Below are 18,173 nucleotides of genomic sequence, written 5' to 3' on the forward strand. Positions count from 1 at the left end.
AAGCAATAAAAAAAATCGGTTTATTGGGTCTGGGAAACTATCGAGTGTCAAATTTTACAAGCAGCACCCGTAGATACAGCCTACTGAGATACTCGTCAGATGCTCTCAGATTCTGTGAAGCCAGGCCAAATGTTAGGATGTTCTCTCAGGCTGGCGAGCTCGCCCTTCAACTAAACTGAAATTAGCATCATAGCCTTTTCAATGTACTGGTAGATAGGCAAAAAAGCACGTAACTACCACTGCTTCTAAATAACATGTGTGCACGAACGACTTCCACAAAGAAAAGCATCTATACTAATATATAAATCTACAGTGGTTTTTACGGATGTTCCGTTATAACTACTGAACCATGCATCCGATTGACTTGAAACTTGGTATCCATGTAGAAAATACATGTACTTAATGGATAGGCTAATGTTTATATGAGTGTTGGACTCCCTAATAATAATGACAATAAATAATAATGTTAAATTTAAATGCCCAGCGAAGCGGGCGAGTACGGCTAGTCTTGTATAAATTTGTTTTACTGAGAGCAGATAGAGAGAGAGAGAGAGAGTATTCTTTATTGTGCACCAAAAAACAAATAAACAGTGCGATACATTAAAAACAAAAAAGTACAATTGGCGGTCTTATCGCTAAGAGCGATCTCTTCCAGACAACCATCAGGTGGACAAGAATCATTTGGAAACGAACTACGCGCGGTGTACCATTCCAGTGAAATACATATACATATATGTACACATACATATACACATACATATCTCCGTAAATATACATACAATTAATACAAAGTATTATAATATAATAATAATTATTAAGAATAAAAAAATAAAAAAATAAATAAAAATTAAATAAAAATTGTTAATAGTTGACTTTTCATAAAATGAAAGCGCCGGATTACCAGTATGATTACTAGTAGTGTTTCCTAGGATTACTAGTAGTGTTTTCCGAGCGCTATGACATGTCCTTTATCAAACGAGGCTTGTGGGCAGTATTAAGCGGTAGGCAGCGGCTTGGCTCTGCCCCTGGCATTGCTGAAGTCCATGGGCGACGGTAACCACTCACCATCAGGTGGGCCGTATGCTCGTCTGCCTACAAGGGCAATAAAAAAAAAGTATGTTCGGGTAAGCAACGTTTTTGCAACGTAACAGTAATGTCAGAGAGCGAGAGAACATTCAGCGTTGAGATACTGAAGATCCTAAACGCTATTCTGTCGTGGAATCCCTACGCCTGACATTATGGATATGAAATGAAAATTAAAGTTCATTTAATTTTTTTTTTTTTATTGCTTAGATGTGTGGACGAGCTCACAGTCCACCTGGTGCTAAGTGGTTACTGGAGCCCATAGACATCTACAACGTAAATGCGTCACACACCTTGAGATATAGTTCTAAGGTCTCAGTATAGTCACAACGGCTGCCCCACCCTTCAAACCGAAACGCATTACTGCTTTACGGCAGAAATAAGCGGGGCGGTGGTACCTACCCGTGCGGACTCACAAGAGGTCCTACCACCAGTAAAAAACGTTCCCTAAACGTAGTGTTTTCTTCTGTTTTCCAGAGTGTTGTGATCGATAGTAAATTGAAACTGCTTTTGCAGTTTAATAATAATAATAAGAATCATTTATTTCAGACTATATTTTAGCCCATATAAAAAATATAATTTGGAAATACATAATAATATATTTATCCCGCCACACGTAGGCGATTCCATGCTAAGAAGAATGGCCAATCCATCTCCATTCTGTTCGCAATAAGTTACAGGTAACCGTTGGAGCCGCCACGCACCCGCCGCATCAGGGATGCTGCTCGTTTCCTAAGTATTGCGGCAAAGCCGTCAACACCGGCGTCTGCAAACATCCCCGACCCGCCACAGAAACGCGGCAGCCCCATTAATCATGTGTTTTTGTAAACGACGTTTCGTTTATTTAATCGTTTTTGTAAACTATTCGAAATACAACTAGTGAAGCGAGCGAAAAACTTATTTATCAAAGCATAATTTTCGTTACAATATTAATCTACAATTACAATTTACTTTTATCTTAATATTGAATTTCTAGATGCTTCCAAACGCACAAAAGTTTTTTCGTACAAACAAAAGAGCTAATCATTATAATATATGTACCTAAAAGTATCTCATAGCTCCCCTTACTGTCAGAAGTTTCCTGGATTAATTTGATTACACGATTATGTTTATTCGTAGAGTAAGTCGTGAACATATGTGAGGTATTATTATTTACTAGCTGACTCGGCAGACTTCGTAGTGCCTCAATCGATAAATAAAAGACAAACAAAAGGAATTCATCCGACGGGGGACACATCAAAGGAAAAACAAAATTGTTATTTTTATTTAATTCCGATTATTTTCATATTTATTTACCTTTTAAACCTTCTCTGGACTTCCACAAATAATTCAAAACCAAAATTAGCCAAATCGGTCAAGCTGTTTTCATGTTATGTCGTGACAACGGAAAACGGGTTTCATTTTTATATATATAGATTACCTCCAAATTTTCCTCTCACACTCTAGAGCAGTGAGCACACAAAAAAAAAGATAAAAATTATTTACTTACTACAACACACTGCATAAATAGTTTATCAAAAAAAATTAATATACGAAATAAACTAAAATATACTATAATTTTTTTTTTGTGGATTTAGATATGTTTAAAATATTTTTCTTTTAAAATGATATAATTTAATAATATTAACATTATTATATATTCGCAAAATTTGGCGGCACACTTTTGAAATTAGGCGGCACACAAAAGTGCCGCGGAACAGTGGTTGAGAATCACTGCTCTAGAGTAACAAAATCGCACGAACATTTAGAACATTGGACAAAATATGTAATTTGAATGTGGAATTTTCGAAAAACCACTAATTCTACCTTCGCTAACAGTTTAAAACATTTAAACACCAATCTCTTTATTAAAGATGGTAAGTGTTAATAACCATGTTTAAACAGGGGCTGAATCCAGGTGAGCGATATTGGCTGACCCCAAAATCGAGGTCTCAAAACTCGACTAGCCCGCGGGTAATCCTTAATCTCTTCGGGTCTACTGTTCGTAATTGTTTCGTTTAAAATTGGACGGTGCTCGCTTAGTTGTACAGTGAAAAATACACATACATCTATAATAATATTTTAATATTATAAAGAGAAAAGATTTGTTTGTTTGTTTGTATTGAATAGGCTCCGAAACTACTGAACCGATTTGAAAAATTCATTCACTGTTTGGAAGCTACACTATTCCCGAGTGACATAGGCTATAATCTTTTTTGAAAAAATTAGGGATCCTTACTAAAACTCCAATAATGTAACCCAAGGTGTGAAAAAAATTGCCTAAAATATTCTTTACATCGCGTGCCCTGCGAAAACTATTGATGATAGAATAAAATAATGTACTACGACTTAGTAGAACACATTATTATTTACAAAAAGTGTCGCGACAGCGTATGTCTAACTATTATAGTTATGCCCAATAAGTGTTCTTTTATTTAAAAAAATAAAATAACGTCAAATATCGTTGAAATTTTTGTTAAATACCCGAGCGGAGCCGCAGCGGGCCGCTAGTAAATAATAAAAGGCAAAAAACATTCAGTACAATTTTCTTCTGCCTATCAATCGATTCACATTTTTGTTTTTAAAACTCGAAAGGTTATTTTGCCCCGCTTTAGCAGACATAATATGGATAGAAAATTTTAAGTTTATGCATTAAGAACTATGATCGAATTGCGATAAAAATAAATGAATAAACCATCTTAATCTTGTCCACTGTTTGATGTAGGCTTTTCGGAAATCGGGCAAAAATAAACACGTCAATATAACGGTTACTCCAGTATCCCTCTCCTGAAGTTTTCGTCCTCAAAAGCTTGTTTACAAAGTTAAATAGTTGAATATCACGAAATTTATCTCATTTCGAAAGTTTCTGATGTAACTCGGTACCGGCGGGGTTAATTAAACGTCACTTTTTGTCAACCCTACAAAATATATTGTTTCCAAATAACATCTGTTAAAATAAACTTTTTGAATTATTAATTTCGGTTGTATTTTAAATGCGGTTACAGTCTATTAAGGGACATAATATTATTATGATTAAATAAATAGAAATAATCTGCTTTTAGACAGGTTTTTTTGTGGCCGGCGTGGCATGATTGGGCCCCTGCCATTTCTGATGTCAGCAACGGTGATAATAATGTTCAAATAGGAAATTAATGTTCAAAATAGGAAATTGAAAAATCTTCAATGGAAGACCGATGAATATTCCGAAATTCGAATTTCGTACCCGCTTCTTTTCGAAATACCGGTAAATGCAATTAAAGTCTTTGAAATATGTTCTAAAAAGTTTTCTCGTTTTCGGGGATATCAAACGTTATACTATAGCTTCGGTTCCGGACTATTTTTTTAAAGCGAATCGCGTGACTGAATCTATTCATAGCGGGATTCGTGTCGCGACACTTTTGTTTAACAGTAACATTTACAACCGCAACTTGAATGGTAATACAAATTACATTATTAAGGGTTGTTCCGTTTTTCTTGAGGTTCAACGAACTTTAGTGATTTGGTGTTGTTGAATATGTAAATAGATGACGATGAACATGATTTTTTGCTGTAAACTTTGAGAATTGCTCACGTCCTACAGTTAGGGTATCCTATGGACTTTTTCTTTTTCTTGTCCCAGATTAAGTGAGGTCAGCGCAGTATGTCCTCTTCTTTCGCTCAGGCTTATCATCCGTCATCTCTGCACTCACATTTTTCCCTCGCATATCTTCTTTCACACAGTGAGAGAGAGAGTATTCTTTATTGTACACCAAAAAAAAAACAATGCCAAACATTAAATACAAAAAAAGTACAATTGGCGGTCTGTTTATTGTATCTTACTATAGGCGTGGTGTATCAGTATTTTTATGATGCACCCTTTTCACTTCTTCTTTTTAGTCGGACATTATTGTCAGAGTGGTCGTAGCTGACTACCTTTTTTACAATACCGTCATTACGGGAACCATCGGATACCAACGTAAATGTTGAATCCAAAGACGCGAAATCTAAGATTTAATTTATTATAACGGCTATCTGACCTCTGAAATCCTGATCTTAGTATCGATTTGGGTCACGGCAAAATTAAATACGAAAGTAGCAGCTACCCCGATACTTGCACTACGGCCAGAAGTAAACATACTCGGATTTTGAAAGAAGAGTTGGGTTAACTTAAAAGAAGGCTCAATTTTAGGCGGTAGTAGCTGATAGGGCGTCTTGTGAGCCCGCTTGGATAAGTACCACCACCCTGTCCTTTTGTTTCGTGAAACAGCAATGCGTTTCGGTTTGAAGGGTGGGGTAGCCGTTGTACTATAAAACTAAGATTTAGTATGTACTCATTTTTGTTTATTGCTAAGTTGGGTGGAATCACTCATGGCTCACCAGGTTTATTTATATTTCCACATTCAGCCCTCGTCAAGTGATCGCACGATCTCTTCTTAGTCTATTTTTAATACTCTTTTATTAGCTTCAGACGTATGTATGTTAGTATGTAACGGAATCTTTCAACATGATTTTGACCCCCTTCAAAACGTCGGATTAACTCGAATTTTGGTATACTTATTAAGGACCGATGACAATTCAATATTTAAAAAAAAATTGATTTTATTGTTTAAAAAAGCGTGGGGTGCATGGTATCGGTAGTTATAAATATTTTATGAACAGATATGAGTAGACGGGTTATTTTGATAATGTCCTGAAACGTTTTTTTTTACAACAAAATCATTTTTTCTTACACTATTTTTAATTCAAATTTATTAAAATTTATTTTCTAGTTTTTAGTTGGATTTTCTATAAAAGCGTATTTTGTTAGTTTTTTCAAACTATTTTTTATTGGAGCTCATTTATGTAGATAGGTATATTAACGCTTCTGCTATTGTTTTTTTTTGCAAAGCCCACACTAATGAAATCGAATCTGCCTATGTTAATAAATTTGATTTTTACTGCTTGAATCATTTAAATAGCAATTGAGTCTCAGTGGATGAAAATGACGTATTTAACAACGGCAAGAAGACAACTTTATAAACCGTCAGGCTTATTTCTCAAGACTTATGCTATTCGTTTTGCTCGTTTAAGTAAGAAAAATAATTGTAAAGGGTAATTAACAAGATAAGAGAAGGGACTTGATAATGTTGAGAAATTAAAATGCTGCTATCTCTGGGTGGTTTTTAAGGTTGTTTTTGTTTTTGTTTTCGATGCCTCTAATGAACACTACTCAAAATTTTGGAATTTTCGTTTTGACGCAAATCGCTTCACTATTTTAAAAGTATTACAAATCATTATTGATTGGGTTCGAAGCAAGAGTAAATCAGCTAGTTACACAAAAAAAAAATCATAAATATATTGGCAATAATAAAGATTTTATCAACTTTTTTCGTTTAAACGCTCCTCCTGTAAACCTACGAATTTGGAGTTAGCGTAGTGTTCATTGGAGGCATCGTTTTGAAGATATATCAAGATACGGTGTACTACTTTATGAGTGTTCGTTGTCTATACATAAATACCATAAATTATTAGCAATGCTTGGGATACAGCTGATTATGACTCAAGATTCCTTTCGAAAGTTAAAGACGTAAGAGGTTTCCCATTTGGAACCAGATTAACAATTGTAGAACAGTGCTGTAAACAAATATTACTAAATGGGGGCCGGTTCAATCTTGAATACGTATTGAATAAGTAGGTTCAATAAACTGGCTCAAATGAATGAGAATACCAAGACGCTTAGCCAAATATTAGCGACTGAAATTTGCCTGTTTTTACTGAAATATTAATATGTATATTTAGTAAGCTTGTCGTAGGATATTAGCTCTAGATCTTGAAGGAACGAAATACCCTTACATACGCATACAAAAATACTGTAACAAAAGAAGGTCGAGTAAAGTTCAAGTCTCATATTTATTAAATATACGGTAAATGTAATAATCTATCAAACTAAAACGTTGGACAGAAATAGGCAGAAAATATGTCACACTTGGACGTACTTTCAGGACGAAAATGTAATAAATTTTACGTTTTTTTTTTTCTATTACATTACGATAAGATTTTTTTTTATTGCTTAGATCGGTGGACGAGCTCACAGCCTACCTGGTGTTAAGTGGGTACTGGAGCGCATAGACATCTACAACGTAAATGCGCCACCCACCTTGAGATATAAGTTCTAAGGTCTCAAGTATAGTTACAACGGCTGCCCCACCCTTTTAATAGTTAAAAGTTATAGCGATATAAAGGCCAATGACCCGATCGCAATGTTACTTTTTCAATAGTTCGGACGGCTAGAGACGTCCGTCTGCCAAAACATTGCGAAATCTGTTCGTTGTGATAAAAAAAGGCCTTTATTTTTTGTAAACAAACACGATTTTATTGCCACTTCTAATTTGTGACAGGAAACATTAACTAACGGCGACAGGGGAGTCGGATTTCACTTTGAAAGTTTTTTATTCACGTAGGACTTTTTATGTTAGTGATTTAATAATTAGTTTGTAACACAATTTTATCACTTAGAAGGTAGGTAGCGGCTTGGCTCTGCCCCTGGCATTGCTGAAGTCCATGGGCGACGGTAACCACTCACCATCAGGTGGGCCGTATGGTCGTCTGCCTACAAGGGCAATAAAAAAAAAAAAAGTCAAGAAACACTTGCTCTCTCGAAAATGTAGTTCAGTCCAATGTCTTAAGACGGACAGCAATATCGCCTCTATAACATTACAATTGTTTTCTGTTTGTATCGTGAAGCTGTCAAAACATATTACAGAGTACATTACGCGGTATAATTTTTTTACACGGAATAATGTAAAAAGAAGTAGGGTGCGTCTTTGTGAGAACTATAGAGAGACTCTCTGCTACCGCGTACCGTCGGATATGAATTATTTAGCGACTCAGACGCGAAGGTAATGCGTGTCGGTAAGTTATGAGCTACACGAATTGCCCCTTAAAACCTTTTTCAGTGAAAGTTTTACATAGACATCACAGTATATTCCCTTTTCAGGCTGTTTATAAAATTTTGCTTCAAATCAATTCTGTCTTAGATTTTCAACGTACTTTTCTTGTGTGTAAAATAGTACGCGTAGCCGTTGTAATAAAAATAAATCAGTTTTATTATTCATATTGACACTTGTCTTATTATATTATTATATATTGCAAGATAAATGTCGCAACCCAGCTTGAGACATGAGGTCGAAACCTCAATTATGTTGTAATAGTACTGGCTTACCCTTAGACTGAAGCGCATGACTGCATCGCGGCAGACACGCAATGCCATTAAACGCTGGTTGGTAATCGCTGTGGGGGGTTTCTTGAGGGTTTCCTAATTCGCCTTTACGACACCCACAGGAAGAGATGGAGTGGTAGGTTGACACCATACAATCATACATACCAGACGGATCGCAAGGCTAACATTCCATCGACAGCAATAAAAACATTTGACGGGTTTTTTAACTTCCTAACTAGCTTAATATTTTATTGACTTGAGAGTTCAAGTCACTTTCTGACACGTAATGGAAAAAAACGTCAGATTCATCGCACTCGGCTCGTATACATCTATATTTGGAAGTTTTGAAAGACATAATTGCTTATGTCTTCCCGAGGGGCGGCTATGAAATATTTAAAGGGTCTGAGTAGTGTTTTGAACCAGAAAATTAGTGTTAATTTTAGCTGCCTTTGATCACTCGTAAAGTTATTAATTTATTGCGAGGATAGAACGATAAGTGCATTCGGATTACAGCTACCTTTAAAACGGCTTTAGATTTAATTGTATTGATTTATGCGGACTGAGAAAATTCTAAAATTTAATCTATAGTAACCGTCTATCGTAATAAACGTCAGCATCAGTTAGTGCACGAAATATGAGAAAACGGTGTGCAAAAAACTCTGAGATAATTGGTTCCATTAAATGTTAGGCTAAACTAAATGTAGACTGCTGCGAAGAACCGTAGCGACAGTGAAATGTACTAGCCTAAACTAAATGTAGACTTTGCTACGAAGAACCGTAGCGAGAGTATGGAGTGTTAGCTAAACTAAATGTAGACTTTGCTACGAAGAATCGTAGCAAGAGTGTGAAATGATTTAATAAGCTAAGCTAAATGTAGACTTTGCTACGAATAATCGTAGCGAGAGTGTGAAATGATAAGCTAAACTAAATGCAGACTATGCTATGAGAAACGTAGCAAGATCGAGAGTGAAATGTTAAGCTAAACTATTGCCCGTATCTTTAGACGTTTCGTAAAATAGTCCTCCACTCTTAACTCATCCGATGATGCTCGAGCATTCCCTCGAAACTTACTCGAGTTTGGTATTTTTAGTCGACCATTACAATATTCCTCAACTGACCTCGAGTGAGGTAATAATGATGAAAATTTGATCAAGCTAGCATCAAACCCATAGAGTTCTGTAGTCTATGGTCATTGTTTAATGTCAAAGTCAAGCTGCCGCTGTCTGTTTGACACTAGATGAACTTGTTTGATGTTTTGGTTGTTGAGTTATTCGTAAATATGTGTGCGTGCGGTAAATCTGAAAGTGTATTATTTATTTTCTAACCTATCATTATTTTAGATTTCGGATCCGGCTTTGTATTTTTATTCGCCGCTTTTATGTGATTTTGGTTGCATCGTGTTGTTGAAGTGCTTTTCCACAACCACCAGTTTATTATTATATAAATAAAACTTATAATCGCATTGACTTTATTTATCAGGTAGTAAGCAAAATATGACTCTTATGTAGGTAAATAAAATAAAGAGTTTCAAATGTCTAACCTCGAACTATTTACTTTATTAATAAATATTATCAAACTTAAATTATCAAAATATGCGCGAATCATGCACAGATCCAGGCCATTGCACAACAATATCATATATTTCCATTTGCGGTCCACATACTATTTGGACATCGATAGAAAACCAGCCTTGAGGAACGTTCAAGGTACGTCGCGACGTACCTTAACTTGACAGTACGGTCACTTCACTCCGGTTAGGAAATTTTTCCAAGGACGTTTGAGTGGAGTTTATTTTTACGACTAATCATACCAAAACGCGCGTTGGAGGTTGAGTCGAGTCGAGTTACGCTCGTGTGAACGACTAAAGATACGGGTGTAAAGATACGGGTGTAAATGTAGACTTTGCTACGAAGAACCGTAGCTAGAGTGTGAAACGGCTACGTCTACCATGTGCTACGCCTGCGGAGTGGTACGCTACAGTCGAAGTACTGCCAAAAAACTACCATGAACAACTTATTATATCGAGGGATGAAAGGCTATTATTTAATTTTGGTTTAAACGGGATTTAGCTACGCGACACCTATCTTTGTAACTAAAGGTCTGTTTTATTTAATATTAGTATTAACAATTCGATGTTTTAACTGAACTTCAATTAAGTTCAAATTAAATCTTAATAGCTGAACAAGTTTGCTTGTGATAATATTTTTATCAAATTTTAAACTTTAAATGATTGTCGTGTAAAATTGCAAAGAAGTCGCTTAAACCAAATAGTCTTTGATCCCTCGAATTATGAATTATTATGTTAGTAGAATGTATTGTTAAAAAACTCAATACGTAATTAAAAGCAACTTTTGTGGTTCAATATGGTATTTTCATTTCGTTATCTCTTACTAATACGAATAAAACTTAAAAAAGCTTATAAAACAACACTTAAATTAATTGATGTATTTGATTTAGTCCGTAAAGAACGAACAAATTTTAGAGGTCAGTAACCTCACAAAATAAACATCGCAGCGGCTTGGCGCCACTCGCGTTCTTTCAAAACCATATAAAAGGTGTAGCGGAATTTTATAAATCATATTTGTTGCGTAATTTTGTAGTAGCTATCAGGAATCTTGTTTAGTAACGTCACTATTAAAAAATAATTATACATTACTGTTAACGAATCAACGTCGCGTCATACATTGATGGCTGTGATGATGACGTCATATCGCACGAACTAATAACAAATCATGAAACGCAATAGTGGCAACAATTGTCAAAATTTTAAAAATATTACACGAAGAAAAAATATGGACGCGCATGTCAATTCTATATTTGTAAAATAATAAAAAATAATATAATTAGTATTTGGAGAAGTAAACGCATTTATTCATTTTCCTGGCCACCTCAAGATACCTATAAGAAATAGACGCAGCAATTACAAATTGCTAGTAAGTAGCATGTTTTGAAAATAAATGTTGAATTTTGTTGACAGAGCGTCTGACCGATCTCCGTTCGATGGTTCTTGCTGTTCCGGATACAGACCTGTTGATTCTGCGAGCCTCACCACGCCTGATGAAGACGAAATGGACCCAGTAAGTACAAGCAGCCGTTATGGAAAATCCCGAACATTTTCGAGGGTATACGTAAATTTTCAAATCAGTCTTTCTAGAATTATTGATACATATACCAACATCCTGTCAAGCAAGGCGGTTTAACTCGACCGTCGCCCATAAAAAAACTAAAAACACGAGGATTTTTTTTTTTCTTTCTTATTTACTGGTGGTAGGACCTCTTGTGAGTCCGCGCGGATAGGTACCACCGCCCTGCCTATTTCTGAAGTGAAGCAGTAATGCGTTTCGGTTTGAAGGGTGGGGCAGCCGTTGTAACTATACTGAAGTTTCTCAAGAGGGGTGGCGCATTTACGTTGTAGATATCTATGGGCTCCAGTAACCACTTAACACCAGGTGGGCTGTGAGCTCGTCCACCCATCTAAGCAATAAAAAAAAACTATATTTTCTTTAGAGAATGTTATTAATAGGCAGTACTGAAAAACCATTTACATATAATTAAAATAACGTTTAAAATATCAGTTTTAAGAACTATATATATTTTGGCCCTCGGGTACTATATATAGGTATACAAAATAACCTTTTTTCACTTACTTAAAATGTGCCTTCGCTCCAGAATAGATCGACCGGAACGAGTGTATTGATCTTATGAAATATGACGTCATTATTTTCCTAGATTCCGAAGTATAGAGTGGTGTTGCTCGGCGATGCGGGAGTCGGAAAAACAGCCCTGGTATCACAATTTATGACGTCAGAATACATGAATACATACGACGCTAGTTTAGGTATGTATCAAAATAAATCTTCCAAGTAGTTTTGAGATTTGACCGTCGTTACTGAAGCGACTTGTGTTATCTTATTTTTGCAATACAATCATAATTGAAATGCGAAGAATATTAGAAGTTATTTTTAGAAGTAATTACCTATCATAGCTTAAAGAAAAGCGCTCAATTAAATTGGGTTGCATCATCATAAAAACAATGCATTATCTTAGAGGCGATTTCAATAAAGTTCTTAACATTTTAGATTGCATTTTTATGAAAACTAACTCACTTATTGTGGGTGGATACGTAATGTTCTATTAATCGATCTAATATTCGGTTATTATGGTAATTTAGCAATAACAATTTATAGGGTGACTTTCTAAAAGGTCTTAAACACAATTATGATGTAGCTTGGATTTAATCACACCATCATAAAAGTTGAAATAATATGCAACACTCACCATAGCTGAAATTGTTTACGGAGTGACAATCATTGTTTAATGTATAGTTTTAATTAATGTCACAATTTATTCCTTAACGTTGTGAATTTAGGAGTAGCTACAGAATGGCTTGAATAACTCCAATTCGATCATTCCGTGTACACTTTACTTGAGTTAAAGCTAACAAGCTACAAGCGCAGGAAGCGACGTCATGAAAAAGTCTTATTGTATTTTACCTAACTATAATGCTACTAAATAATACTGCTAGTTATTAGTAACTACTACAAATAACAGATGCCATTATTCGTACATATACACGATTTTTAACTGTACTATCCATGCAATTTTCCAGCCTTAACATTGAATTGTTATATCACTTTTTCTATTACTTAATTTCGAGTTACAATTCTGAATTTAAAACTATTCTCAGATACTCCCAGACAAATTTTCACACTAGTTTTATTCTTATTAATGATCGTTCCATTGGTTAGTGCGTGGGATAGATTGATTCCGAGCGTTCAAGAATTGCTCCGTTAACGTAAATGAACAAATTTTGCTAGGTTTAGATTTTTTTATTAGTGGGAGTCTAAAGCGAAGACGAACTAGACAGAGAGCTGTTCGCGTCAGTTTATTTTTAATTTTAATTTTAAATTAAATGGTGAAATCCAAAAATAAAAAGTTTTTAATTTGGTAGTGTATTTTTTAAAAAGTATTATCTTAGCATTTCAATTTTTTTAAATCTTTTTTATCATATAGGTACTCCGTCAAATGAGTATTTCAATATTACAATTTTGCATTATTTTTTGCGGTTCCGATTATTAAAATTAAACATAGATGTTTTCATTTCCTTAAGATTTTCAAATTGGTTCAAAAGAACACGAATTAATTAAATAAATAAATCTGTTTTGTTTTCACACACCAATAAATAGTCAATGTTCTATTTAAAAAAAAAAGGTGTATTCCTTGCTTGTTATGTTATGAATGATGTATTGAATATATTTTTTTATAAATTTACACTCAAAAAATCAAACAAAACATAGGGTATTTATGGTTCTTAAAATTATTGTTCTCTTTCTTCTACAATTTGCTTGAAGATTGTATAGCTTACATTTCTTGCATGGTTGCATGCATATCATGATTAACGATATGTTTCCATCTGAACTTAGTTTAGAGGCTATCCGATAATTGCATGCTAGGTTGGAACTGTAATAAGCTTTACAACTGATCGCTATGTATTCTTCTCGTATTTTTTACATAGACATTTAACTGTGTCTCTTGATGCGTAAATAAATAAACTTTTTCACATTGTCGTTATTAAATTGCTTAGACCCGGACTGTAAGTTATATTGTCGCAAAAATTGTTGGTCTGATGCCCAGACGCTGCATACAGTATGATCAATTAACAACAGGCAGCGGTTGAGCTGAGCTTTGTTAGTGTCAATGAGTAGGGCGTATGTGTAATTATGATTATACATATTTAACAAAAAGACTACATACTGAAATGCATACTGTGATATTAGAAATTCCAAATACGCTTTGTGGTCGGAGTTAGTATCATACACATATTTGATCTGTGTATCTTTGTTTCGTAATGGCATCCATGCCACCGAATAAAATCTTAGAACACGTTGAAGGTCTAATGTTTATTTTTGAGACCGTCGAGAACAAATAATAATAATTTTCAATACATACAGAGATTATGCTTAGAAGCGAGATAATTCTTATGTCGCACGCCAGAGATATTATTTCAATTTAAATCATTTGAAATGTATTCCCAATAGGTTGTTAGGTAATAAAATGAACATAAGATATGGTTGTAGGAACAGGCTGTTTCCCGAAAACCTTGAACACGAACTTAAAGCTGTCAAACTGCCCAAAAGCTTACTTTAAGTCGTCCCTTGTAAACACTTAATTACATTTCTGAACAGTTTACGTGAACGTGCGTGCTTAGAGAATTATTTATTTTCTATGTCAGTAATAAATAAGTATGTAGGTAATGTAAGTAAATTGTATTTGCTTCTGCTTACCCAACGAGACAAACTAAAGGAAATAAACAGTATCTAGTCTCCCGAATCTTAAATAATTAATTTGTGTTCAAGTTTTTATTCTATTATGTGCGTGTGAACGTTTTGGATTCGAAATAGTATCCCATACGCTGACAATGAAACAATCTTTAGTCAGTGGTCGAACCTTCTAACTCAACAACAAAGGAAAGAAAGTTTAAAAGCGCTGGCAACTGCTTTGCTACTGGTGGTAGGACCTCTTGTGAGTCCGCACGGGTAGGTAGCACCACCCTGCCTATTTCTGCCGTGAAGCAGTAATGCGTTTCGGTTTGAAGGGTGGGGCAGCCGTTGTAACTATATGAGACCTTAGAACTTATATCTCAAGGTGTGTGGCGCATTTACGTTGTAGATGTCTGTGGGCTCCAGTAACCACTAAACGTGGGGTGTGAGATCGTCCACATATCAAGGCAATAAAAAAAAAATGCGTGCTCGAAAATTTTACCATCCCGGTCTATCTAACTGCATAAACTTACAAATAAGATCTTATTTGAAATTCAGAATTCAGGGTCACACATGCTCCACACGCTTCCTATTTAAGTTTGTAACTCGATTGAGTAGGATCCTGCAATATCCGAATCAATTTCCAACAGGATATTCAAGTTCAGATATACACTGACATGTACTATGTTTCAACCGTTTTATAATGAACTAGCAGCCCGCTCGGGTCTTTAACAAAAATTTCAACGATATTTGACGTTGTTTTATTTTCTTAAATAAAAGAACAATTATTGCGGCATAAATATAGGTATAATAGTTAGACATATGCAGTCGCGACACTTTTTGTAAACAATAATGTGTTCTACAAAGTCGTAGTACATTATTTTATTCTATCATCAATAGTTTTCGCAAGGTACGTGATGTAAAGAATATTTTAGGTATTTTTTTACACCTTGGGTTTTAGTAAGAATACCAATTTTTTTTCAAAAAAGATTATATATAGCCTATTTCACTCGGAAATAGTGTAGCTTCCAAACAGTGAAAGAATTTTTCAAATCGGTTCATTAGTTTCGAAGCCTATTCAATACAAACAAACAAATCTTTCCTCTTTATAATATTAGTATAGATTAGTATGGATTGATTGCTTTAGTGGGCTTTTTCCTAGAAAACGCGCTAAGGAGTAGTATTTCTAGCGTACATAGACAGCAGAGCAACTTTTAATTTAGCATAAAAAACAATTTTGATGAAAAAAAAATTAAGCGTCATGTTTCGGTAGATTTCAAAATAATAATAGGCGTACGTCCAGTCCGATGCGACCCAGCCCAAAATTTTTCAACGAACATCGTATGAGAAATCCATTAGTGACCCTTTTCGGTCTCTTTGACCTAATGGAATTTGAGGAAATTGACTAAAACATGTTCCACGGTATTAGACGCACTAAATGACGAGACAATAATGTAGAACGACTGGTAATGCGGCTGTGTTCATAGCGATGAGCGGAGAGACGAGCGGGTATTTATTTTTGGTTAACGGGAGTTGGCTGTTTTCAGTCGATTACCATCGCTTATGGGGTTCGAAAATATTAAGGGCACAGCCAAAACGTACGTATCAAAAAATAAATAATAGTTTAAAAAAACTAACAAAATACGCTTTTATAGAAAATCCAACTAAAAAATAGAAAATAAATTTTAATAAATTTGAATTAAAAATAGTGTAAGAAAAAATTATTTTATTGTAAAAAACTGTCCTTAATAAGTATACCAAATTTCGAGTAAATCCGACGTTTTGAAGGGGGTCAAAATCATGTTCAAAGATTCCGTTACAAACATACATACATACGTTTGAAGCTAATAAAAGCGTATTAAAAACAAACTTATTTTTGAAAATAAACATGCCATAGCTTTGGTGACACACTAAAACTCAGAGACGTCTTTCTTTAAGCGAAGTTTGTGGAGAATAGTCGATGGTAAACAGAGTCTTGGCCCTGCCCACTCACTAAGGTAGAAGGGGGGGGGGGCATTTACATGGTAGATGTCTATGGGCTCCGGTAACCACTTCACATCAGGAGGGTAGTGAGCTCGTCCGAGCACCTAAGCATTAAAAAAGCGGATTGTAAACAAAGGCAATAAAAAAGGAAAATAAAACTCCGAAAAATTGGAGTTTTTAGTGGGATAGAAAAAAGACCCCTGGGAGGACAGTGAATTTACACAAAAGCTTATTACTAATAGGCATAATTAGTTCCATCTCTGGTTATATGAAATTCATACATATTACTTACTATTCTTAGTCATAACGTTTATGTTTGTATCGCTATGTACTCTTCTATATAAGTCATCACAAATTTCTCACACATTTCTTTCGTGGATCGTTCATTCTCTCATAAGAGACATAATAAGTTCAGAGACCACGTACTAGTGGGATATCATTCTAGTTACACTTACTTATTTATACTTTTATTGAAAATTTCACATTAGGTTTGTAAAAACTTAACAATGTCTACGTTCTTAAGTTTAATTGTACCATAGCTTTGTATGTAGTGTTTTAGTAATGAGTGGAGATGAGAGCTGAGACTGTCTGAAGTGTAAATGTTACGCATTACTTTTAGTAATGTGATAACTATAGTGATTTAAAACAAAGGCGTATTTATACTACGCTCTCATTTACCACTATACTAGCGACCTTTAGCGTGATTGGCTGTTTAGCTTTGTATCTTCTGTATTATAACATAAGACTTCTTTTTGCTTGCACACATGCCGAAGTCAAACGCGGTAAGTTCACACTTGACTAGTTTGCTTTCGCTTAAAACCCCTGTCTCCTATACAAACGATTATTATAATTGAATACATTTACATGTTTAATTTTATGATTTACATTTAATGTTTATTCATACTTCTACATTGATTTACAGTTTCATTTTTAAACATTACTACGATGATATGCATTCAAATTAAGTTTTTGACGTGTAATAAATGAACTCAGCAGCTAAAGCAGTCGCAATGTACTTGTATAGTTCGAAGTATCGGGCAGCTGTTATATATTATAATACAATTGAGACTTTGGCGTCATTTCTCAAGGTGAGTGACAGTATTCGAATTGTGAAGTCCATAGGCACTGCTAAGCACTTGGTACTAGATAAGCGTGAGTTGATCTACCGATCAAGAGTAGTGATATAAATCCGCCCTAAAACTAGAAACAGTGGAATTTTATTTCCTTTTGAATACACTATGTTATTGCTTCATCGTGACAGACGTTCGTAAGCTCGTGTTTTATTGAAGCAAGGCATCCTCAGTCCATCCGTTTGTACTCACTGCTATGTTCCTTGATTAAAATATACGGGCTTGCATGGTTTAAACTCCGACAAAATCGCATGATTTTAAACGAGTATACCAGCAGTTTTAGCTGCAGGGCCACTTTTAAAGGCCCATGGTCAAAGGCCCAAGGCCAAAGGCCCACCTTTAAAAGAATTAGAGCAGTGTATATTCATAAATTTTCAAGTGTACACACGCGCGGAATACTTTAACATTTCATTGAAACGCTTCTATATTATATCATGATCAATCACTCTACGTCATTTAAACTATAAATCAGAGCGTGTTTTCCGCGTAGTAATTGTTATTCATCGATATTCATTTTGTGTATTTCCGACGATACCTTTCGATTTTTTATTCTATCAATCA

At 34.9% G+C, this 18,173-nt stretch overlaps 1 protein-coding gene across 2 annotated transcripts in view; it reads left to right on the forward strand.

Moving 5' to 3' along the window:
- LOC114250730 (uncharacterized) overlaps positions 1-18,173 on the forward strand; it is a 76,560-nt gene that overhangs the window by 47,515 nt on the left and 10,872 nt on the right. For both annotated transcript variants that reach the window (XM_089735727.1, XM_089735728.1), the window contains 2 exons: positions 11,217-11,316; positions 11,969-12,077. In XM_089735727.1, coding sequence (XP_089591853.1) covers positions 11,217-11,316; positions 11,969-12,077 — 209 coding nt within the window. The remainder of the gene's footprint in view (positions 1-11,216; positions 11,317-11,968; positions 12,078-18,173) is intronic.

This window comes from Bombyx mandarina, chromosome 20 (genome assembly GCF_030267445.1).
Source record: "Bombyx mandarina strain Sakado chromosome 20, ASM3026744v2".
Classification (NCBI taxonomy): Eukaryota; Metazoa; Arthropoda; class Insecta; order Lepidoptera; family Bombycidae; genus Bombyx; species Bombyx mandarina.